Genomic DNA, 25,885 nt, shown 5'->3' with positions numbered 1-25,885 from the left:
GGTCCTGGAGTGGCCTAGCCAGTCTCCAGACCTTAATCCCATAGAAAATCTGTGGAGGGAGCTGAAGGTTCGAGTTGCCAAACGTCAGCCTTGAAACCTTAATGACTTGAAGAAGATCTGCAAAGAGGAGTGGGACAAAATCCCTCCTGAGATGTGTGCAATGTCTGACCTCTGTGATTGCCAACAAGGGTTTTGCCACCAAGAACTAAGTAATGTTTTTCAGAGGGGTCAAATACTTATTTCCCTCATTAAAATGTAAATCAATTTCTAACATTTTTTGCATTCGTTTTTCTGGATTTTTGTTGTTGTTATTCTGTCTCTCACTGTTCAAATAGACCTACCATTAAAATTTTAGACTGATCATTTCTTTGTCAGTGGGCAAACGTACAAAATCAGCAGGGGATCAAATACTTTTTTCCCTCACTGTATAAGAAATCCCGCTATGCCCTCAGACGAATCATCAAACAGGCAAAGTGTCAATACAGGATAAAGATTGAATCCTACTACACTGGCACTGACACTCGTCGGATGTGGCAGGGCTTGCAAACTATTACGGACTACAAAAGGAAACCCAGCCACGAGCTGCCCAGGAACGCGAGCCTACCAGATGGGCTAAATACCTTTTATGCTCCCTTCGAGGCAAGCAACACTGAAGCATTCATGAGAGCACCAGCTGTTCTGGATGACTGTGTGATCACACTCTCTGTAGCCAATGTGAGCAAGACCTTTAAACAGGTCAACATTTACAAGGCCGCGGGGCCAGACGGCTTACCAGGACGTATACTCAGAGAATGCGCGGACCAACTGGCAAGTGTCTTCACTGACATTTTCAATCTCTCCCTGATTGAGTCTGTAATAACAACATGTTTCAAGCAGACCACCATAGTCCCTGTGCCCAAGAAAGCGAAGGTAACCTGCCTGAATGACTACCGACCCGAAGCACTCACATCGGTATCCATGAAGTGCTTTGAAAAGCTGGTCATGGCTCACATCAACCCCATCATCTGGGAAACTCTAGACCCACTCCAATTTGCATACCACCCCAACAGATACACAGATGACACAATTTCAATAGCACTCCACAATGACCTTTCCCACCTGGGCAAAAGGAACACCTATGTGATAATGCTGTTCATTGACTACAGCTCAGCGTTCAACACCATCGTGCCCACAAAGCTCATCACTAAGCTAAGGACCCTGGGACTAAACCCCCAGGTGGTAATGGTAGGCGACAACACATCTGCCACGCTGATCCTCAACACGGGAGCCCCTCAGGGGTGCGTGCTTATTCCCCTCCTGTACATCACCAACAAACTATCATGGTCCAAACACACCAAGACAGTTGTGAAGAGGGTAAGACAATGTCTTTTCCCCCTCAGGACCTCAAAAGGTTATACAGCTGCACCATCAAGAGCATCCTGACAGGTTGCATCACCGCCTGGTATGGCAACTGCTCGGCATCCAACCCTAAGGCACTACAGAAGATAGTGTGTACAGCCCAGTATATCACTGGAGCCAAGCTCTTGCCATCCAGAACCTATATACTAGGCGGTGTCAGAGGAAGGCCCAAACAATTGTCAAAGACTCAAGTCACCCAAGTCATAGATTGTTCTCTCTGCTACCACACAGTAAGTGGTACCTGAGCACCAAGTCTAGGTCCAAAAGGCTCCTTAACAGCTTCTACCCCCAAAGCCATAAGACTCCTGAACAATTAATGAAATGGCCACCCGGACTATTTGCATTGAACCCCCCGCCACCTTTGTTTTTACACTGCTGCTACTCTCTGTTTATTATCTATGCATAGTCACTTTACCCCTACCTACATGTACAAATTACCTTGACTAACCTGTACCCCTGCACATTGACTCGGTATATAGCCTCGTTATTGTTATTTTATTGTGTTACTTTTTTTAACTTTAGTTTATTCAGTAAATATTTTCTTAACTCTATTTCTTGAACTGCATTGTTGGTTAAGGGCTTGTAAGTAAGCATTTCACTGTAAGGTCTACACCTGTTGTATTCGGCGCATGTGAAAAATAAAAACAACATTTGATTTGACACATTGGTATTGGAAGTCCCTCTGAAGGAGAATTACAACCACCAAGTCATGCCACATAGCGTCTCACATTACACCTCCCTACATAAACAACACAAAGCCCTCACATCATCAAAGGAAGGTTGATGAAGGACTCACATGGGCTAGTAATGATGTGAGCCGCTGCTATCAAACGACCATTCAGAACTGATTCCTGTCACAGGCCCCACTCCTCATAAAATTACATCTGTGTTTAAAGTGTTGCATGTCTGTGATAAAAGGCCTGCCAATCAAAAAAATCTCTTGGTTGAGTAGCTAAAGGGGTTTTGGCATTTTCCCAAATATACCATGTAAATCGCCACAACAAAATGCAATCAAAGCTGCTTCTGCTGTGGTGATGGCGCTCATTTAGGAATCCTTTGAACTAAGATTACTATCCCAACCCCCCAGCACCCCTCCCCACCGCAACACAGCTCAGAGAGTATACTTCACAGGGCTCATCTGAGTTTCTCAGTAATGATACTGTTCATTTTATGCTGTTGCTTCCACAGTCAGGTTAAATTACATGCAGAAGTTCAACATTTTCAACATTACTAACCCTGACTCTCTCCACCCAGTTAACCAGGGGTGTCAAACTAATTTTGTCCCGGGGGCCGTATTTGGCCTGCAACAAGGTCCGGAGGGCCACAATGAAAATGTGTTATATTTTCTGTCCATCAAAATTTGCAAATAAGTTTTGATACTCCCTGACTGTCTAGCTTTCACTTGGTTAATTATTAGCGAGCTGGACACAGTCAAGAAACTGTATGAATATAGGTCCATTATCATTTCTACACAGTTTCCATTTGGTTTTAGTCATTTTTAAGTATATTGAGTTTGTTTCCCCAAAATAATGTTTTTTACATTTTTTTATACAAAAATATAGATATTTTTTCATGATTTACTTTAACCACCCGTGGGCCGGATTGGACCCCCATGTGGGACACAGTGGAAAGTTCTCTTGCTGCAGGTTGTGGAGGGACAAAGCATAAAGATATGCACGACACTGTGTACTGAGAACGGCTGTTAGCATAACTTAGCCATAAAGTGACCGAAGGCCACACCAAGTCTAAAGGTACAGATAAACACACACTGATTACCTTAATTGAAAGGAATATGAAAGGTTGACGCCTAGTGCAATGCACTGACTGATACTCATCAAACAGAATAAATCTAAAATGTGCTATCATTCTACGTATTTGTGACCTTTGAACACACACACACACACACACACACACACACACACACACACACACACACACACACACACACACACTGAGCGAGAAGTCTCAAAGATGTCAGTGTGGGAAAATTTGACTTGGTGCCATTTAAAAAAAATCCCCTTCAACCCCCCTCTCTTTCTCTCTCCCTCAACCCACCCTTTCCACAACAACATGTTGAGAGAATTTCCAGGAATCCCGTTTTTTTGTCTCTCCGTAAAAGAACATGTTGTACATCTGGCGTGTGATTGGCTAAAGTGACAGCTCAACTCTGCAGAGTTCACAAGCAGTGCACATACACTGTACCTGTGTTTGGGTGAGGGCTAAGACACCTAACTAAATAATTGCTTGATGTAGGCTAAGTTAGTTGTTACTGTCTAGCTCTGCAGCATCTTAACATAGACCTCCTTTAGATGTTGTTGTTGTTGTCAATGTTTTTGTATTATGTGTTTAGTCATGGCACCAGAAAATGTCACCTTTATAGTTCCTGGAAGCATAGTCAACCTGTCGTGGTGTGGGTGTCTAGACCTGGTTTTGTGCAGCAGTCCTTGTGTCACCAGGGAGCAAGACTTGCTTTTGTGTGTTTGTCTTCAGGGAGTGGGTTAAATATCTGTTTACAGGCTGCAGAGTGCTCTTGCTGCACTCACAGGACCTGCCCTAGCCACATAAGCAGACGCTGTGAGTTGGGGTCTCAATTTACTGTTGATAGTTAGAATAATAACATACACAAAGTGCAATTTGGTCGAAATTTGGTTGTGCATCAGTAGTTTTTCTCTCATTATGTCTGTCACTGACAGTCACTCAAATAAATACAGTATATCAGCTAAAAATGATTAGATTGGTAAATTATTCTAGCCAGCTATCTAAACTTGTAGTAATCATGGTGGAATACCAACCAGGCATGCAGGGCATGTGCCCAGGGGCCCTGACCACTATGGGTCCCACATTGATTTTGTTAGTCACTCTCACTCAGATATCATATTACCATGGCATAACTCATGGTAAAAGTGTAGATTTGCAGGAAAATAATCTTTAAACCTGCAAAAATATCTCTCCACCCTCTAATTGGGAAATGTAAGATTAATAAAGTTAACATTCAGTTAATAGTAATTAAGACAATGCTTAGCAGATTTATATGTTTTCCTTTTCTGTAATACACATGATTTCCAGTGTTCTATGTGGCACTCATTTATGTACATGTTGACGGTCACTAGACTTGATACAGAATGTTATGGATTGCTCTCATATCTGTTGATAAGGATTGACGCCAGACTGGAGGTACAAGGACCAAGGACACTGGTTGTTATTGTTTTCTGTGACACTGTGATTCTGTAGCAGCTGATGTTGTGACTTCCTACAAGCCTCTCGGCAGGTGTTCACAAAACATCCCCACTCGGCACAGACGTCAGTTCAACGTTTAGTTTTGATTTACATTTGCTTGATTTGTCAAGTAACGTGAATTCAACAAAAATGTCACCATGTCATTGGATTTAGGTTAAAAGTTGGGTGAAAAAAATACAAAATTCCCTTCCCTTAATGACTTTTTTCAAATCCAATCAGTTTTCCACCTTGATTCAACGTCATCACACCAGTTTTTGCCCAGTGGGTTGGTGATGTTAGATTAGAATATAAGGGCCTGCTTAGGCGAGTTAGACATTTTCTGTGCTCTAATGCTGGACGTCGTCTTCCTGTGGCAACTTGTATTCAACCATATTGGTTTTAATTGACTTCATCTGTGACTGCTCTTCTCTTTTATTCACCTTGGAAATCCCTACTACACACTCCTTGGCAAAATAGGTCGAATTTCAGGAATTCAGCTCTAAAACTGCTCTCTTCCCCATGGCAAAATCTGTAGACTTACTTAAAAGCTGCAACATTCTCTCCGCCATCAAAAGGGGGGCCACTAAAATGTTTAGCCCGCGAGGTGGGGGGCCCATAAAAAGCTAGGGCTGGCCCTGTGTGTGTGAGTGTGGGCTGTTGTCTGAGAGTAGGCTCTATTTTGCGAATAAAGATGTGGAATGTCTAGAGTATTGGATAGGAGATACATCACAGAGGTTATGTGTGCATGGCTGTGTATCTGTCTCTCTCTTCCCCTCTCTCCTGTCTAGGAACGTGATTAGCTGATACAGCTTAAACCATTTGACCTAAAGAAACCTCTCCAACTGCGAACCAGAAGTTGCCTCTTAGCTCAGCTCTGAGGCGCCAGCCATCCTGTTTCCTCTCCTGCTCAAGTACAAGGGTGACTTTAGAGTACGTGATTTATTTAGCCTTGTTAGTACAATAGGGTCTACACAAGTTCATTCTACCAGAAGCATGATAAAGGAAGTGTATTCAGATATAGGGTTTATGAGGAGGTGGGCCTATTAAGGGCGTCTGCTAAAGGAAACGAATGGTTCATCCTGTCCTCGCCATCCTGTCCTCGCCACCTACTCAGACTATTGTGTGACATTTAAATCCACTCTGAACATCTCTACACTACTTGACATTTAACAAATGGCTCTGTAGGAATGCAAATACAGGGAGGTTCCAAGAGTGCTTACATAATTCAACAGAATACAGTATCTCTGATCAATCCTCCACACTGCAATACAATGGCTATACACTAAGGGCTGGTCACGCTAGCTGTGTGTGAGCTATTATCCTTGCTTACAAGGGTTATTATAAGAATCATGGAACAGACAGCCATTTCCACTGTTAGTGTTGAGTGACTGTGGAAAAGTGGACATGTAAGCACTGGTTCAGAGTTTAAGCAAGTGACACTGAATTTGCAGCTGTGCTGATAAGGCCTTATCTATCCCTGCTATCTCAGGGCTTTCACACTCAAACTGTCATAGCATTAGTGTATCCCCTCTGATCTCTCTAAGCCCTTCTCCCTGCCCACAGCATGATGTGTACAGTAGCTCCACCACAGTTGAAGGTCAGGAGCTGAGTCTGCACTGAGTCAGCAGGCCGGCGGCATTACTAGTGTTTCTGATGATGGTGGTAGGAGTTGAATACTGGAATTGTACAGTACAGTCTAGCTACTGTAAACACCACTTCAATAGGATGTGTTATTGGCCAAACAAATGTTACATAGTGCACTAGGCTGTTTAAACAAAAAGAAACGTTTAAACAAAAACAAAAACTATAAGTCTGACATATGGCTGGATTCAACTCGCTGATGTCCTTCGAATGGTGTGTATTATACTAGACCACCTAGTTCCATAAGCGTGTATATTATGTGCCGTACTAGACCACCTAGTTCCATAAGCGTGTATATTATGTGCCGTACTAGACCACCTAGTTCCATAAGCGTGTATATTATGTGCCGTACTAGACCACCTACTTCCATAAGCGTGTATATTATGTGCCGTACTAGACCACCTACTTCCATAAGCGTGTATATTATGTGCCGTACTAGACCACCTACTTCCATAAGCGTGTATATTATGTGCCGTACTAAACCACCTAGTTCCATAAGCGTGTATATTATGTGCCGTACTAGACCACCTAGTTCCATAAGCGTGTATATTATGTGCCGTACTAGACCACCTAGTTCCGTAGGCGTGTATATTATGTGCCGTACTAGACCACCTAGTTCCATAGGCGTGTATATTATGTGCCGTACTAGACCACCTAGTTCCATAAGCATGTATATTATGTGCCGTACTAAACCACCTAGTTCCATAAGCGTGTATATTATGTGCCGTACTAGACCACCTACTTCCATAAGCGTGTATATTATGTGCCGTACTAGACCACCTACTTCCATAAGCGTGCCTGCAAAATGTTCATTGGCTCAGGGAGCCTCATTTGATTTCAACAGCTGTAGACAGACTTCTGTGTGAGGTAGAGTGAACTGCGAGGTACCATACCATTAAACATGTCTCGCTCGGGGCAAACCAAAGGCATGTATTTAGTCTCTGTAGGACTAGACATCAGCCCCCCCAAACCTCTTAAAATGTCAAATATGATATGGACACAAGTTGTAGCAAAAGAAGCGCCTGGGCCTCCCAAGTGGTATGGTGTATAGTTTGTCCGACAGAGCGGCCAATGCTACAGTCAAATTCATGAAACTAGTACCTCAGTATGTTTTTTTCCTTTTTATTATTACTCATAACTTCATAATGCATTTAAACAGTATAAGACACATACTCCTTCATGTCATGTGATGAACCCTGTGTTAGAAACAATATTTGTAAAGGATTCAAATGGTGAAAAGCCTTATTCATTCACACTAATAATTGATATCATTTTTTATTTGAATGTATTGAGCCTTTGCAATGCCAATTCAGTACATCTCACACACACAAATATGAAGCAGTCCACTGTACTCTACATCTCTCCAGCTTTCTGTGGATATAAGGGTTTACTAGTCTATTCTTCATGGCCCCCTCTATACTGTCTTTTATTCGGGCATAGCTAATATAGTCAAAAAAACGCTACAAGGCTGTCAGCTCAAGAGAATGTTCTTCTTTGGTATCATGGCGTTCACACATTTTGTTGGTGCATACCGCCACCTACTGTGCGGCAGTATGTGTTCAATCACATTACATTTTGTGATACAAAACCAAAAAAAGGAAAGGGGAAAATAAAAAATAAAACAAATGCACCACTAACTAACCCTACACATATAAACATTTAAATAAATAAAAAACACCATCCTATTCCACTACTTTGACACTATCTGCTCCTGCACCATGCCACCAGCCCTGGGAGGACGGGACACCACCACTCAACACACCTTGTAACTCTTCTCTGTAGCTGCCACCACAACATCTATTTTTTGTGATTTTTTTGCTATGAATGCTAAAGAAGCCAATCTTACTGAAGCATGTATCACTCGTTGGCCTATCCCTCTGTGCTGACACAGATCCACTACTTACAGGGATCCTCTCAGGATCCTTCAACCTTGACCCATCCTCTTCTACTTTCTTCACTGCCTCAGCATACGACCGTTCTGCACTACTCTGACTCTGGCCACCTCCATCTGCCTCTCTCGCACCGGACTTCCGATCCGTAGCAACATAGGCACGCCTACAGTTGACACACACAACTTTCTCCTCCAAAACTACACAATCCTTGGTCCCATGCCCTCTTGCACACTTCCCACATCTTGGAATCTCCCTTCCTACACACGGTTGCGACATGACCATAAACGTTGCACCTGAAACACCGCAGTGGATTCGGCACAAAAGCTCTAACAGGATAACTGATATATCTGATATACTATATACTGCTATAGTTAAAAACTCAGACTCAAAAACTCAAAACGACTGACAGGGATTCCTCTGTTTCACCACCGGGTCTGCGTCGCACCAAACGGCGGGCACCACAAACATCAGGAATCCTCAAGCTCAATTGCTCCATCTGTACACTACCCCAGAAATCACTCCTTTCATCAATGGTACCCTACTCCTAAGCGCAAAGCAAGAAACAGATATTGACGCAAGTTGCGTGACATGGAGCACCCGCTCCCTCTGGTCCGAAGAAACACAAACAAATATCATAAATCCACTACAGCTTACCTTCACTGATTCGACTGCACCCAACTCCTTTCCTACCCACCCTGAAACTAGAAATGGATCCGCCAAAAGGCAAGGATATACTTTCTCCAAAAATGTCACTCCTACTGGACCAGATTCTTCTTTATCATGTCCATCGATGCCAGTCTCCGAGCTTTACACCACACCTTCCACCTCACTTAACTCGCCCTCATTCCCTTCCATTTCAACTGCAGAACTCTGGCGCACAGCTCACTCTTTTTGCACTTGACACCAATCTCTTCGACACCCTGTCTCCATTTGTATCGTCATCTTCCTCAAATTCAAATCCAACCTCTGCTTCCTCTTTTTTCCCTCCATTCCTCCTCAGAAATCCACCTTTCTGTGTCCCTGTCCCAATATTCCTCTTCTCCCGACATTGCTTGCCACAGACTGCCTCATTCCCTGACAAATATGGCACTGGTCAATATTTGTGTTACACCAACTAGGAGGTTGACTCTGATGGGAACTCACCCAATAACCAGGAGTGATACAGTAAGTCTTAAGAAACAGGAACAACGGCTTAAGAAACAGGAACAACGGCAGCTAACAGAGTAGTGACAGTTTAAACACACACTGACCATGACCGTGGAGATCAACACTGCCACTGCCAACAGGTGCTCTCAGGTCAGAGGTCAAAAGTAAGATGGTAAGGAGTAGGGTGTCCACACAGCAAATTGACCAGTGTAACCTCGAGTAGATTTTTTTATGTAACATGTCTAGTGTTAACTCTCTAGTAGTGAAATTAACACTCAGTGGTATAAAAGGGAAAGGGGGATACCTAGTCTGTTGTACAACTGAATGCATTCAACTGAAATGTGTCTTCCGCATTTAACCCAACCCCTCTGAATCAAGAACCCCAGTGTTGATGTTAACCAGTGTTGAGTGTCAGGTTGTGATGGTTTCAGTTTTACTCTATCCATCATCATATTTCCCAGCATGCTCTATTGCAGCTAGATTTTTTTGGGGATTGTTTTTAATATCTGTGTTTTTGCATTTACATTGATTGATTAATATAATGCGACACAAAGATAAATAATATACATTTTTATAAACAAATCCAATCAGTTAGTTACAAATGGTTGTTCCAGTTTAAATGGGGTTTTTGACTCGTACCCTACTAGTCCGGAGCCTGCTGGGTTTCTGTTCTACCTGATCATTAATTGCACCCACTTGGTGTCCCAGGTCTAAAACCAGTCCCTGATTAGAGGGGAACAATGAAAAAACACAGTGGAACTGGCTTTGAGGCCAGATTTGAGTTTGAGGGGTTTAGGTCAATGTTCCTAACCCTGACAGGCATTCTGAATACAGGTTGCGAACGAATACAAATTCCAGCTGTTGGATATCTTAACTCTGGCTGGGTTCCAACGGGAATTACACATCACTTTGCAAGTCAGTATAATGTGACTTGCAGGCCGATATGTCGCTTGTAAACCAGGAGGTTGCTAACACCAATGTGTTAGGGTAAAACTTGGCCATGCAGTTGCCTAGAACCACATGTACTGTACACATACTGAGAAGAATAGCAGAAGGCGGTTTGAAATTCGGAATGCAAAAGTCTGGACAAGGAAAAATTATGTGTGTTACGGGTTGGGGAAAGATGCCAACTTAATACTTTCGCAAACCGTGGCTTTGGACAGGGGTTGAGACTGTTACATAATAAGACCCCAGTTATTAGAGGAGACCGATATAGAGTCAGGCTTTGCTTGGATTATGACCAAGATTGGAACTTTACACATGAGCCAGTCAGGGTGATTTTAAAGTAGAGCAACCCACCAAACACCTCTTCACAGTCCACACTAACAGAACACACACACACACACACCACATTTTCTAAGCCTACATCTAACCATTCCCACAAGCACATTCATAGACATAATACAGATGGATAAACATCTCTGTATTACACGCACGCATACAGACAGTCATCATGTCTCATGTCAATTCTAGGGTGCACTGGGTATAGTCTCTTCCTGGAAAGGTATGTATTAATTAACTAATGAGTGGCTCCCTAACACACACTGATAAAGAGACCAATAAGGAGAGAAACAAGCCAGAGAAAGAGAGACAGACAAAGGGAGGTAAAGAAAGTGAGAAAGAGAAAATAAGTCTCCAAGGGGACAAAGGGTGTGGGATAAAGAACAGCACGTGAAATGTGAGGAGAGGAATAAAGAGGGAGTCCCCAGGGACAGAGGTAAGGACATGGGAGAGTTCTGGATACGTTGGATAGCTGCTGGAGGAGGTGGGGTGTAGTCTGGTGATCTACAGTACGGTTGGGGGATAGTAGAGAGTATGGAGTAGTTTGCAGTTGCTGTTATGTAACAGAGTTTGGTCAGTGTGTTTGCGCTACCATGTGCGGACTCTATGAACCAAAGGGTAAACCTACATACAATTACAGTGTATAGTCATACAGACCACCACACATGAACCTACACAGGGTTTAAAAAGACACACACTACACCACAGCGAATTTCATTAACAACAAATAGAGTTAAAACATCACACAGATTCATTCACTAGGGAAGCTACAGTTTTTTCCTGGAAGAGGAGCACAAGTAGATGGCACACTGACATGCACAGACACAGCTATCTTTCTTTCTGTGTATGTCTGATATATAGGGTTATATCCCTCTTTGTCTCCCATCTCTGTCGGTATAGAGACGTATAGAGATGTGGCTGACAGCTTTCAGGACTTGGTTTTAACACCTACATCTGTAGGACAAAGGGGTCATGCAAATACACTTAAGATGTTGGAAATGACAGGCAAAGGTTGGGAGGACAAAACAAGCAAAGTTAAACAAATAATAGACCCAAGGCACTTTGTGTTGTTTAGTCAGTTTGCAAGCGCTGAGTGAGCGTGTGCGTGTGTGTGCGCGAGAGAGAGAGAGAGAGAGAGATGTAGATGAGTGGACACAGACACAATGGAGTGATGATCCAACGTGATTCAGCTAAATCTCACATTAAGCCAGACTGAGTGAATGCCCAAAACTCACACACTGATAGACTCTAGCATATTAACCCTCTCTAACACAATGAGCAGGTTCAATGAGGGTACAATCAAACCATGAAAGGCACATATTTACTTACATGTAAATGTGGCACAAGAGCTGGACAAAAAAAGAACAGCAAATAAGGTACACCTCTCATAACGTTCTGCTCCCACAAATGATCTTTAATGAAGATTATCAACCAAAACTGTCTTCGTTAGGTTAGGTACAATCATCAACCCACCCACACTCAGAACAACATTCTCCCACAGGAGACTTGACAACAGACTACAGTATACTGCACAGAGGACAACAGACAGAGGTGAAGGTCAAGAGAGACAAAGAGTTAAAATAAATATATTTGAAGGGGTGGGTCTAATCCTGAATGCTGATTGGTTAAAACCGCATTCCAGTCGAAGTCTATTCAACAAGTTACCACTGGCTAAATCTATGACGTTAAAATGACTATTTAATTCACTATCTCATCAGCCCAGCCAAGCAATTTATAAACTTGATCTCCACTATAAAATGCATCTAGACATTATTTCACATTTCTTTTAGACTACCATTTAGTTTTCAACAGTGGAGATTTGTATAAATCTTGATGTCTGTCTCTCTGACATTTGCAACATTGTTTCAATATTCAAATTTGATCTCCAGCTGTCCCAGAGTAATGAATGTGTCAGGATGAGACAGAAAGGCAGGCAGTGTTTCTCAGCAAGTGGAAATCGTGAATCAGCTGGTATCATTTTTATGGATATATACAAAAATGTTAATTAAGAAAAGGTCAAACGAAACCAAGTGCAGTTTTGAAACCAAGTTTTTCCAGCTTCAGTTTGAAGTGATTGTGTTAGTGGTGTTGTTGGCTAGCTCCTCTCTGAACAACAGTGTCCTGATGAGTGAGCACATTTTCTATGCCAGGTGAAATCGCACCTCATTAGCTCATTGTTATGGATGTACCCAAATAAATGTCACTAGAAAACAGCTTAAACAAATGAAAATGCGGCTACTTTGCTGTTATTCTGGCTGCACTTTTTGACGTGAAGGTAAGTTAGCCGTAGTTGGCTAGCTAGCAAGTAAGGGATAAGAAGTTTGGCAATTGAATGTTTAGAACGAACGACTGGGTCGTGTCCATACAGTGCATTCGGAAAGTATTCAGACCCCTTCCCTTTTTCCACATTTTGTTACGTTACAGCCTTATTCTAAAATGGATTAAAGTAAATGTTTTCCTCATCAATCTACACACAATACCGCATAATGACAAAGGGAAAACAGTTTTTATAAATGTTTGCAAATGTATTAAAATTCAAAAACTGATAAGTTATTTACATAAGTATTCAGAACCTTTGCTTTGAGTCTTGAAATTGAGCTCAGGTGCATCCTTTTTCCATTGATCATCCTTGAGACGTTTCTACAACTTGATTGGACGTGATTTGGAAAGGCACATACACCTGTCTACAGTATATAAGGTCCCACAGCTGACAGTTCATGTCAGAGCTAAAACCAAGTCGTGAGGTGGAAGGAATTGTCCGAGACAGGATTGTGTCGAGGCAGATCTGGGGAAGGGTACCAAAACATTTATGCAGCATTGAAGGTCCCCAAGAACACAGTGGTCTCAATCATTCTTAAATGGAAAAAGTTTAGAATCACCAAGACTCTTCCTAGAGCTGGCCGTCCAGCCAAATGGAGCAATCGGTGGAGAAGGGCCTTGGTCAGGAAGATGACCAAGAACCCGATGGTCACTCTGACAGAGCTCCAGAGTTCCTCTGTGGAGATGGGAGAACGTTCCAGAAGGACAACCATCTCTGCAGTACTCTACCATTCAGGCCTTTATGGTAGAGTGGCCAGACGGAAGTTGGAGTTTGCCAAAAGGCATCTAAAGGACTCTCAGACCATGAGAAACAAGGTTCTCTGGTCTGATGAAAGCAAGATTGAACTCTTTAGCCTGAATGCCAAGCGTCACGTCTGGAGGACACCGTGGCACAATCCCTACGGTGAAGCTTGGTGGTGGCAGCATCATGCTTTGGGGATTTTTTTCAGTGGCAGAGACTGGGAGATTAGTCAGGATCGAGGCAAAGATGAACGGAGCAAAGTACAGAGAGATCCTTGATGAAAACCTACTCCAGAGCGCTCAGGACATCACACTGGGGCGAAGGTTCAACCTTCCAGCAGGACAACAACCCTAAGCACAGCCAAGACAAAGCAGCCAAGACAAAGCAGGAGTGGCTTCGGATCAGGTCTCTGAAGTGGCCCAGCCAGAGGCCAGACTTGAACCCGATGATAGGAAGAATGATAGGAAGATTGATAGGAACCATTTCCCTGTTTGACCACTAGGTTTTATGGGTATTATGACTCATACTGTGGTACTCTATGGCCCTGTACATTTTTACATTTACATTTAAGTCATTTAGCAGACGCTCTTATCCAGAGCGACTTACAAATTGGTGTAGGCACTGTAAATATAATGTGCAACAGTAAATTAATAGGTCAAAACTGGTGAAATTGTGTAACTTCATATTTTGAGGCTGCTTTATTGACTACAGAATTTACAAGGGAATTACTACTTGATTAATTACATGATAGGATAGTTATTATGCAATGTAATAGGATTATTCAAAATTCCTAGCAACATTTGCTCCATTAGCTGATAATAGGGTAAATTCTTGAAGTAGGTCTAAATTAAAAACCTGTACTCAAAAACATATATGACCTACTGTGACTGTGGTTATTACACAAGAGAAACGGGGTGGAAAAGGGTTGACACCGCTCTGCTGCCGAAACCCGGGATCGAACCAGGGACCTTTAGATCTTCAGTCTAACGCTCTCCCAACTGAGCTATTTCGGCGCTCTATATAGTAAGCCATCAGTAAGTATATTAAACGGTCAAATGTACAATACCGGGAGTGGCCACATGGTGCTGCTCAAACTCCAACAATAACCTGGTCGTCAACTTCAGAGCAAGGAAGGACACTTCGTAATATACACTAAACAAAAATAAACCGCAACATTTAAAATTTTGGGCTCATGTTTCACGAGCTGAAATTAAAAAAAAAATACAACATTTCCATACGCACAAAAAGCTTATTTCTCTCGAATTATGTGCACAAATTTGTTTACATCCCTGTTAATGAGCATTTCTCCTTTTCCATCCACCTGACAGGTGTGGCATACCAAGAAACTGATTAAAGAGGATGATCATTACACAGGTGCACCTTGTGCTGGGGGTCAATAAAAGGCCACTTTAAAATGTGCAGTTTTGTCACACAACAAAATGCCACAGATGTCTGAAGTTTTGAGGGAGTGTGCAATTGGCATGCTGACTTGACTGCAGGAATGTCCACCAGAGCTGTTGCCAGAGATGTAATGTTCATTTCTTTATCATAAGCTGCCTCCAACATCATTTTAGAGAATTTGGCAGTACTTCCAACCCGGCCTCACAACCGCAGACCACCATGTACCACCCAGCGCCTCCACATCCAGCTTCTTCACCTGCAGGATCGTCTGAGGGGGGAGCTGAGGAGTATTTGTCTGTAATAAATCCCTTTTGTGTGGAATAACCCATTCCTATTGGCTGAGCCTATCTCCCCAGTGGGTGGGCCTGGCTGCCAAGTGGGTGGGTCCTATGCCCTCTAAGGCTGCACCCCCTGCCCAGTCATGTGAAATCCATAGATTAGGGTCTAATGGATTTATTTAATTGGCTGATTTCCTTATAGGAACTGTAAATCAAAATGCAATTTCATTAATCAAGTGTGTTTGCTAGGGGTGAAGAAAAAGTGTGACACCAATCGGGCCCTAGAGAACTGATTACCCACTCCTGTGCTAAAGGCTTGAGCAGAGACCCCTTTCTGTGTTTGCAAACATTGCCGCACGAGGGCGATGCGCGCAAATTGGTGGCAGAATACGAAGGAGCTCTTATATAACGCCGGCAAAAAAAGAATCCTCTATTTACATGTCGTTTATGAGTGCATTTCACACTACTTTTGGATTATAATTGGATTTTCAGGCTCATTTCAAAATTCTGTTTAATGTCATTTTTTGGGTCATCATCGCAAATCAACTGCATTATACTTAAAAAGAACTTCCAACCAGTAAAATGTATCTTTGGCTAGCTTTTGCACAGCCTATGTCAATGAGCGTTAACATTCTAGCTAACAACTGCTGCATCCAAAATAGTTATTTTGCAAAGATCACAACCAAATATAATATTAGCGACTGTTCAAGCAATATTAAAAACATCATTGTAAGGATATGAGAACCTCAAACATGTATTTTGCTTAGAAGTAATACAAACGAAAATATAGGCTATGTTGAATGGGTGCAGATGGCGATGGCTTTCTTACTGTAGCAAAGAGTCGCGCGCATCTGTCAGTGTTTCGTGTACTGGAAAGGGGTCTAGTGTATTTTATTTACGCACCCTGACAACGGTGAGTCGAGGCTCGGAAATGTCTGGTAGCGACAATCAATGTCGTTCGCTTCCAAGCGTTGCACTCACCAACCAATCAAGAAGCTACCAACAATTGGCCAATCAGACCAGAGCTGTGGAATTGGCCAATTGAGTTAGAGCTAGGGCGGGACCTAGAAGGGGCGCATAGCTCCTCTCTTTCGTAGTGTTCCACAGGTCAGGCACAAATAGTACAATGGGACAGATATTTCACCGGATGTATAAATGTGAAGCATTCACTTGGCGTTTCCACTCACTACCAAATATGTTGGTGAGAGGAAGCCCGGTGGCCGGCAGTGGAAGATGGGATGAAACAAGATGGGATGGGATGGAACAAGATGGATTTTGGCCGACATTCTGCAAATGTTCTCATCGATGCAACATTTGATCTCAATACAGTATACTGTTCCCAAAACTAGAATATGTTACGAAAAGATTGGACTACGTTTTATAGACTTTACCCTTTGCCAAAGTTCCCAAAAATTACGTTGATTAGAAGGAGTGCAAGGGTGAATTGATTTTGCACACGCGCACCTCTGAGTAGACGTTCCCTAACGGAAATATGCAAATACATGCTAGAATGAGCAAATAGCATCTCACTAGCAGGCTAGATCGTTCTTGGCTCTGTCCCCCTCCTTGTTTGTTCTGCCCACTATGACTCATATGTTCCCATTGGAAACGACAGGCTGTGGTCTATCTTAGTTTAGATATAAACGTCTTTGGCTAAAGACAGATTACGCAACAACCAATGGTTGCGTACTACGTCATTGACTGTGTCATCGACTGACAAAATGCTATAACATATGATGTGGTTAGCTGATGATTAAAATACCTATCCAGGCGTTGTAAGATCTTTCACGCTTCAGAAACATCTAAGCCTAGGAACGTGGCTTTCCTGTTTCATGAATGCAATTCATCTTGAAAGTTTAAAACTTTAGCGGCTTATGCTATCTTTTTTTAGCACAATGTTGTATGTGTCTTGCAGGTCTTTACATGTTTGTAGTGTAAAGAGAGAAACAAATAAAACAGGGTAAAATCCTACAAATTGATCGAATACTCATAGAGCCCTCGGAAGATGTTTTGAGTTGGGGTTGCAGGGGTGAGGGACATAAAGTTGAGCACAGGTGTTTTTAGGATTTCCACACATGGGGATTCTTTTGTTGTCGCAGGGTTCCCCCCAAAATTATATTTTATTAACACATTTCATGCAATTCTACATAATTTACATGACAGAAGACATTAGCAGAATATTTTTTTAAATGACAGAAACGAGTGGCTACTCCGCCACTGACAAGCTGAGATCAACAGAAACGACCTGGTCTTGAATGTAAACAATATCCCGATATTGAGGGAATTTATAGGCTTACGAGTGTTTTAGCAATGCATCATTCTTTCAACGGCTGAAGATGTAACATGCGCTTCCCAAAACACCACGCAGAAAGATTGGTAACAGAAAGAACGTTTTCTAAGTGTATTGTTGGAGCATGTATCCATAGTGATAGGATTGAAAGAAAGGCAGCGATGCCCTCGGATCAGATTTCTCCGTTCACATCTTACCGGAACATAATTATTCCACAATACTGATGACGGATCAGCTACTATACTGAACAAAAATTAAAAACGCAACATGCAACAATTTCAAAGATTTTACTGAGTTACAGTTCATATAAGGAAATTAGTCAATTGAAATAAATTAATTGGGCCCTAGTCTATGGATTTTACATGACTGGGGTGCAGCCAAGCCATGTGTGGGCTTCACCTGTGGGATTGTCTGGAGGAGGTGGGGGAGGGTGCTGAGGAATATTTTTTCTGTCTGTAATAAAGTATTTTTCGTTTGCCTGGGCCTGGCTCCCCAGTGGGTGGGCCTGTCTGCCCAGATGTGGAGGTCCTGGGCTGGCGTGGTTCAATGTGATCTGTGGTTGAGGCCCATTGGACGTACTACCAAATTCTCTAAAATGACATTGGAGGCAGTTTATGGTAGAGAAATTAACATTCAATTCTCTGGCAACAGCTCTGATTGTCAAGGCTCAGGACGAAGACCCATATGCAGACAGTTTCGAAGTAACAAAAGTTTATTACAAAAACGGGGGCAGGCAAACAACAGGTCCAGGGCAGGCAGAGGTCAGTAATCCAGAGCAGAGTCCGAAAGGTACAGAACGGCAGGGTCAGGGCAGGCAGATGTCCGTAATCCAGGGTGGTGTGACAAGGTTTTGAACGGCAGGCAGGCTCAGGGTCAGGGCAGGCAGAACGGTCGAAAACAGGAACCAGACAAGGACAGGCGTAAGGAAAAAAATGCCAGTAGGCTTTACAAGACAAAACGAATTGTCAACAGAGAACATAGGTATAAATACACTGGGGATAATGCGGAAGATGGGCGACACCTGGAGGGGGGTATAGACAAGCACAAAGACAGGTGAAACAAATCAGGGTGTGACACTGATGGAGATTCCTGCAGTCAGCATGCTAATTGCACCTGCCCTCAAAACTTGGTGCATCTGTGATCATGCTGTTTAATCAGCTTCTTGATATGCCACACGTGTTAGGTGGATGGATTATCTTGGAAAAGGTGAAAGGCCCACTAACAGGGTTATAAACAAATTTGAGAGAAATAAGCTTTTTGTGCATATGGAACATTTCTGGAGTTTTTTTTATTTCAGCTCAGAAATATATTATTGCCTATATGGCTACAAATATTGAGGCGGCTTATTCGAATGTTTAGCTTACCCTATAATAATGCACTAAATCGTAGATTTGACATCATTGCGCACGTTGTTACACAACATTAAATATATTGAGGCAAAAATTACAGATAGGAGCCTACAATTAGCTAAATCAAACTCAGTTGAATGAACATGAAATTGATTTCAATATGATTGAAATAGGCCTATCGAGCCTATTGTATTTATCTTTTAATGCAGTCATCTCAGGTTTCATTTCAAGCATAATTTTATTGTTAACTGGTTTGTAACAATTGCAAAGGCATTGGCAACTTTGTATGTATTTGTAGTCAACTTAGTTCTGAAGTGATCTGCTGTCAGAGAGACAGAGATACGTCTTGATTCTATGTCTAGTGGAGTTCTTGTGTGTGCACTACATGAAACAACAGATAGTCCCCTCCAAAAAATCTAAAGGAAGTTTGTTCTATATTGCGTTCGGAAATTATTAAGACCGCTTGACTTTTTCCACATTTTGTAACGTTACAGCCTTATTCTAAAATTGATTAAATAACAAAACATGTATTTAACCCATTATTTTTTACACTAAATAGTCTCCATGTATACTTCCATAGATTATTTCTTCAACTGGTACCACGGGACCGTCAGATGAGTCTTGTGAGGCCTGTGGGCATCCTAGAGAAAAACATGTATGTGTTTGTGAGTCTCACCTGCACACAGAGGGGTCGTATTAGTCTGTAGCCCAAACTGTTCGGACGCTACAGACAGAAGTTGGCAGATCGGCTGTACCAACGTCAGACGAATCCCAAGACGCGTGTGGGGGTCGTAGAGCAAAATGGAGGACACCATCGTGAGAGTCTCATCTTTCCACAGAGGAAAGAGTTTGTAGGCCAAACCGTTTGGACGCTACAGATGATTTTGTGAGGAGACCGATTTTCGGAATGTCTCATGGTCTGACAAACAGAGCTCTAGCTCTGTCACCTTTCACCACAGATGCGGAAGTGTTACATAGGCAGATGCGGTGGATTGAGAAGCATCCAATGTAAAAAAAAACAACAGGTATCTCTAGTTTAAACTGAGAGACTTTGATGGGGATTTTTTATGATGCTAATTAGATTTCCGCGGGGGCGCCGACATCGACTTTAGAGGGTTAACAATACTCCTACAAAGGTTCGTATGACGAACTTAGCCTTAAGATGATTTTGAGAAACCGGGCCCAGGCCAATGAAGAGACACACAGATTGTACAATATTAGGAGGAAATATATCAATTATAGGCTACAGTAGGCTACTAGATAAACTAGGCACTGACTTACCTAATGATGAAGATGAAGTCTAAGCTACTCACCGGTGATGGCCATTGTGCTTGTGCCAATAGCCTATCACAACATAAGCTACTTTGAAAAACAGTGCTGTTCGGTCAAATTGAGGTTGTTGACTGACATCCGCAACAAAACATAAAAGTATAATCCATAGATGGCAGTCCTTATACATGGCATTTTGTTACACAAGCATTTGGAAAGTATTCAGACCCCTTGACTTTTTCCACATTTTGTTAAATTACAGCCTTATTGTCACATGTGCTCCTTCTCTGGCCTCTAGGTCACCAGGCTGCTTGTTATGGCGCACACCTGTCATCAGACTCACCTGGACTCCATCACTTCCCTGATTACCTTCCCTATATATGTCACTTCCTTTGGTTCCTTCCCCAGGCGTTATTGTCTCTGTTCCTCTGTCATGTCTGTGCGTTGTTTGTGTTTTCTTGTTTTGTATTATGTTACATTTATTTATTAAAACACTCCCTCCCTGAACTTGCTTCCCAACTCCCAGCACGCTCGTTACATTTATTCTAAATGAATGAATTAAAATGTTTTTCCCTCATCAATCTACACACAATACCCCATAATGACAACTAAAACCGATTTGTCATTTTTACAAATGCATGCATAAAATTAAAATAAACTGAAATAGCTTTTACATAAGTATTCAGACCATTAACTCAGTACTTTGTTGAAGCACCCAGCGATTACAGCCTCGAGTCTTCTTGGGTATGTCGCTACAAGCTTGGCACACCTGTATTTGGGGAGTTTCTCCCATTCTTCTGTGCAGATCCTCTCAAGCTCTGTCAGGTTGGATGGGGAGCGTCATTGCACAGCAATTTTCAGGTCTCTCCAGAGATGTTCGATCGGGTTCAAGTCCGGCCTCTGGCTGGGTCACTCAAGGACATTCAGAGACTTGTCCCGAAGCCACTCCTGCGTTGTCTTGGCTGTGTGCTTAGGGTCGTTGTCCTGTTGGAAGGGGAACCTTCGTCCCAGTGTGATGTCCTGAACGCTCTGGAGCAGGTTTTCATCAAGGATCTCTCAGTACTTTGCTCTGTTCATCTTTCCCTCGATCCTGACTAGTCTGCCAGTCCCTGCCGCTGAAAAACATCCCCACAGTATGATGTGTCCACCACCAGGCTTCACCGTAGGGATAGTGCCGGGGTTTCTTCCAGACGTGACGCTTGGCATTCAGGCCAAATAGTTCAATCTTGGTTTCATCAGACCAGAGAATCTTGTTTCTCATGGTCTAATAGTCCTTTAGTTGCCTTTTGGCAAACTCCAAGCGAGCTGTCATGTGCCTTTTACTGAGGAGTGGCTTCCGTCTGGCCACTCTACCATAAAGGCCTGATTGGTGGAGTGCTGCAGAGATTGGTTGTCCTTCTGGAAGGTTCTACCATCTCCACAGAGGAACTTCAGTATGCTGTCAGAGTGATCATCGGGTTCTTGGTCACCTCCCTTACCAAGGCCCTTCTCCCCCAATTGCTCAGTTTAGCCAGGAGGCCAGCTCTAGGAAGAGCCTTGGGGGTTCCAAACTTCTTCCGTTTAAGAATGATGGAGGCCACTGTGTTGTTGGTGACCGTCAATGCTGCAGAAATTTTTTGGTACCCTTCCCCAGATCTGTCCCTCGACAAAATCCTGTTTCGGAACTCTACGGACAATTCCTTCAACCTCATGGCTTGGTTTTTGCTCTGACATGCATTATCAACTGTAGGACCTTAGGCACACACCTGTCTATATATCTATATAACAGGTGGACTCCAATCAAGTTGTAGAAACATCTCAAGGATGATCAATGGATACAGGATGCACCCAAACTCAATTTCGAGTCTCATAGCAAAGGATCTGAATACTTATGTAAACAAGGTATTTTTAAAAACCTGTTTTCTCTTTGTCATTATGGGGTATTGTGTGTAGATTGATGAGAAAAAAGATATACCGTAATTTCCGGACTATTAAGCGCACCTGAATATAAGCCGCACCCACTGAATAAAAAAATATATATTATTTTGAACATAAATAAGCCGCACATGTCTATAAGCCGCAGGTGCCTACCGGTACATTGAAACAAATGAACTTTACACAGGCTTTAACGAAACACGGCTTGTAACAAAAATAAAAAAAACAGCAGTAAGCTTTAGTTGTCTTTTTTTGCACTGAGTCAATTCCTCACGCTGCTGTTTCCAACGTCTTATCATCGACTCATTAAGACCAAGCTCCCGTGCAGCAGCTCTATTTCCTTTTCCAACAGCCAGATCAATCGCCTTCAACTTGAAAGCTGCATCATATGCATTTCTCCGTGTCTTTGCCATGATGAGGGTGACAAAATGACTACTTTAATCAGAATGATGGGAAGTTTGAGAGCACTCGATTTAATCTAAACAGTAAACAAAAAAGTTGTTTGACCTTAACCCGTTCGGCAATTTCATTGGTCTAATGAAAGCTTAATGCCGCCAAAAAACTGAGCACGTCACAGAATTAGTTTTTTTTTTTAAATTGAAAGCGGGTAAAATCCATATATTAGCCGCGTCATTGTTTAAGCCGCGAGGTTCAAACCCTGGGAAAAAAGTTGCGGCTTATAGTCTGGAATTTACGGTATTCTACATTTTAGAATAAGGCTGTAACGTAACAAAATGTGGAAATAGTCAAGGGGTCTGAATACTTTCCGAATGCACTGTATATCATTTTGGCAAAATTATTTAAATTTATCAGAGGGTGCTGCAGCACCTCCAGCACCCCTACTTCCTGCGGCTATGCCAACATGGTGGTATCTTCTATAGTTAAATGGAATAAATCATCTGCAGATGTTCAACACATCCATGTTTGAGTGTGACAACAGTCAAGATGAAGAGCAGGCCCATCTCATCTTCCTGCTAAAAAAAAAACTATGTTGTTTAGATCTGTGTCATAATCAATGTAATTACCATAAAGATACATTCTATTGCATTCCTTTTCCATTAAAGGAACAGCCTGTAACCTGGTGATGTCATAAGTGGTCTACAAAACTATTTTAGCTATGCAGCTATTGGTCCTTCATTTTTTTTGTTAAGGTAAGACAGTTGTGCTCATATTCTCCCAAAATCAACGGGATGCTACATTAATTGAAATTACCAATGAACGGTTGGAAATCTTAGATTGTGGTTCAAAGAATATATAATTATCAATTGATAATACAGATGTTTGTCCATATCATGTAACTGTTGTTTCTTCACAATGAAAAACATAATTCTGATTAGAATCAAGGCACTGTAAATCATGATTTCCTAGTTTAGCAGCCTATGTGAAAATTGTATTTATGTGAACATTTTATGTATTGAGCACCTAGTCCTGTTTGAAGGCAGCTCTGTCAGGAAATGTCTGCATATGAGGCTGGGGTTGGGCAAGGAAAAACAACAACAAAAAAGAAATCACCAGATCTGTCATTGTGATGCGTTTTCTGCTTTAAAAGGAACATTTTACCATATAATGCTGCAATGTAATCAATCATGCTCACTCCACTCTGTCTCTTTGTCTGTACTCTGTCACCCCGCCCCCCTTAGCTGGATAAGAGTGAGGTGACAACGTTTGACCTGCCCCTCTCAGCCAGCCATGGCGCCACTGACGCCTCTGCCTCTAACATCAGCGTGGATGGAGCAGGGGCTGTGGCCGGGGTGGAAGCTCTGGCCGGGGGGGCTGAAGTGTCAGTGGTCGCCGAGGCCCAGCGGACACGGGCTGCTCTAGAGCAGCTACAGCAGAAGATCCTGAAGAGCATTGAGCAGATTCGGATAGAACAGGAGGCACGAAACGACAACGTGGCAGAGTACTTGAAGCTGGCCCACAATGCCAACAGACATCAGGCTTTTCGTATCAAACAGGTGTTTGAGAAGAAGAACCAGAAGTCTGCACAGACCATCGCCCACCTGCACAAGAAGCTAGATCACTACCACAAGAAGCTGAAGGAGATACAGCAGGTGTGTGTGTGTGTGTGTGTGTGTGTGTGTGTGTGTGTGTGTGTGTGTGTGTGTGTGTGTGTGTGTGTGTGTGTGTGTGTGTGTGTGTGTGTGTGTATGAGTAAAGAGAGAGAGAAAGAAAGAAAATGAAATGAGTCGTCCATGTCTCATTGGTCTACTTTTGCGTTGACACCTTTTCCCCCATCCACATTACCTCCCTCTCCTTATAGCAAGGTCTGGGCCGGCAGCCTAAGGATGTGCTGGGGGATATGCAACAGGGGCTGAAGGATGTAGGGGCTAACGTACGAGCAGGGATCAGTAGCTTTGGTGGAGGAGTGGTGGAGGGTGTCAAAGAGGGCATGTCAGAACTCACCCAGACAGCTGTGGTGTCTAAGCCCCTGGAGTTTGTCAGCTTGATCCGCAACAAATTCGGCAGCACACACTCGCTGGAGGATGGTGTGGAGGAGCATTCAGATGATGTACCCCTGAGTAGCAGCGTCACCTTGGCCTCCAGCTCAAAGTACAGTAGTGACGACGAGTGCTCCAGTGACTCTGTGACAGGCAGTAATTATTTCGGGACTGGGGGAGGAGGGGGGATGTTGGGGTTGGGGCCGGCCAGGCTGGACGGGAACCACCACCACAGGTCCTGGGACACTCTGCTGGAAGGCCTGCAGGAGATCAAGGCCAGCCAGGCCCACATGGAGGATGCCATCGAGGACATGAAGAGTCAGCTGCAGAGTGACTACTCCTACATGACCCAGTGCCTACAGGAAGAGAAGTACAGGTATGAGCTACTGGAGGATCAGCTGAATGACCTGACAGAGCTGCACCAGAACCAGATGTCCAACCTGATACAGGAGCTGGCCAGCATGGAAGAGAAAGTGACCTACCAGTCCTATGAGAGAACCAGAGACTCTCAGGTAAAGAGGCAAAAACCTGGATGTATAAGATATACTGAAACACACAAGTATGAGTGCAGAAAGGAGCCTATAGTACCCGTAAAGCTGTTGGAACTTTATGTTTGCCTGTGTTTGTATTTGTATATACATATTATGTTATGTGTGTGTCTGTACAGGAGGCGGTGGAGTCATGCATGAACCGCATCACTAGGTTAGAGCTGCAACAGCAGCAGCAGCAGATGCTCCAATGGGAGGGTGTTGAGAACGCCAATGCCCACGCCCTGCTGGGAAAACTCATCAACATCATCCTGGCTGTCATGGCTGTAGCGCTAGTGTTCGTCTCCACCCCTGTTAACTTTATCACCCCGCTCATAAAGACCAGAGCGCGCGTGGTCGCCACTGTCTTGTTGGCCCTTTTTCTGTTTATCCTCTGGAAGTACTGGGACTTCCGGGAGCTTTGGCTACTGCCAGGCTGACCCCTCCATAGGCCATCACCCACACACATTTTTTGGACTTGACCTACCACCTACACTGAAAAAAATGAAGGTTCTTAAGGTTCCTTGGAGAACTCTTGACCCGATAAATAAACTTGGAGTTAAGAGTGAGGTTCTTGACGTGGCATCTACAGTTCTTCAGAATTCTAAAAGGTTCTTGACGTGGCATCTACAGTTCTTCAGAATTCTAAAAGGTTCTTGAAATGTATGAAAGCCTGTAGATGTGTCCCTTTCATAGTACACAGCAAATTGGCCAGAGTTTTTCATTGTAACATTTCTAGTGTTGATTCAAGAGTTACATTAACACGGTAAAGAGTTAAATTAAC

General features: G+C 43.0%; 1 protein-coding gene, 1 long non-coding RNA gene and 1 other non-coding gene across 3 annotated transcripts in view; 1 reads left to right on the top strand and 2 right to left on the bottom strand.

The window, feature by feature from the left end:
- The window catches only part of LOC123725544 (uncharacterized), a 48,933-nt gene extending 39,610 nt beyond the window's left edge, over positions 1-9,323 (bottom strand). Inside the window, exon 1 of the long non-coding RNA XR_006758058.1 lies at positions 8,802-9,323. This is a non-coding gene — a long non-coding RNA (uncharacterized lncRNA). The remainder of the gene's footprint in view (positions 1-8,801) is intronic.
- A 75-nt stretch (positions 9,324-9,398) lies between these two features.
- On the top strand, positions 9,399-25,638 carry LOC106565603 (transmembrane and coiled-coil domains protein 2). Its single transcript, XM_014132907.2, has 4 exons — positions 9,399-9,443; positions 23,777-24,187; positions 24,397-25,086; positions 25,242-25,638. The coding sequence occupies exons 1-4, from the start codon at positions 9,399-9,401 to the stop codon at positions 25,539-25,541; spliced, it is 1,446 nt and encodes a 481-aa protein (XP_013988382.2). The 3' UTR covers positions 25,542-25,638.
- Positions 14,576-14,648, bottom strand: trnaf-gaa (transfer RNA phenylalanine (anticodon GAA)). Its single transcript has one exon. It is a non-coding gene; the product is annotated as a tRNA-Phe (tRNA).
- Positions 25,639-25,885: the final 247 nt, after the last annotated feature.

This window comes from Salmo salar, chromosome ssa12, assembly GCF_905237065.1.
Source record: "Salmo salar chromosome ssa12, Ssal_v3.1, whole genome shotgun sequence".
In the NCBI taxonomy this organism is placed as follows: domain Eukaryota; kingdom Metazoa; phylum Chordata; class Actinopteri; order Salmoniformes; family Salmonidae; genus Salmo; species Salmo salar.
Note: the sequence above shows the minus strand (reverse complement) of the source record. Positions and strands in the feature narration are given on the sequence as shown.

Coding starts and splice junctions, on each gene's coding strand:
- LOC106565603 (XM_014132907.2), top strand. CDS start 9,399: ATGACCGTGGAGATCAACACTGCCACTGCCAACAGGTGCTCTCAG. Junction 9,444..23,776: donor CTGCCAACAGGTGCTCTCAG/GTCAGAGGTCAA, acceptor CGCCCCCCTTAG/CTGGATAAGAGTGAGGTGAC. Junction 25,087..25,241: donor AGAGAACCAGAGACTCTCAG/GTAAAGAGGCAA, acceptor GTGTCTGTACAG/GAGGCGGTGGAGTCATGCAT.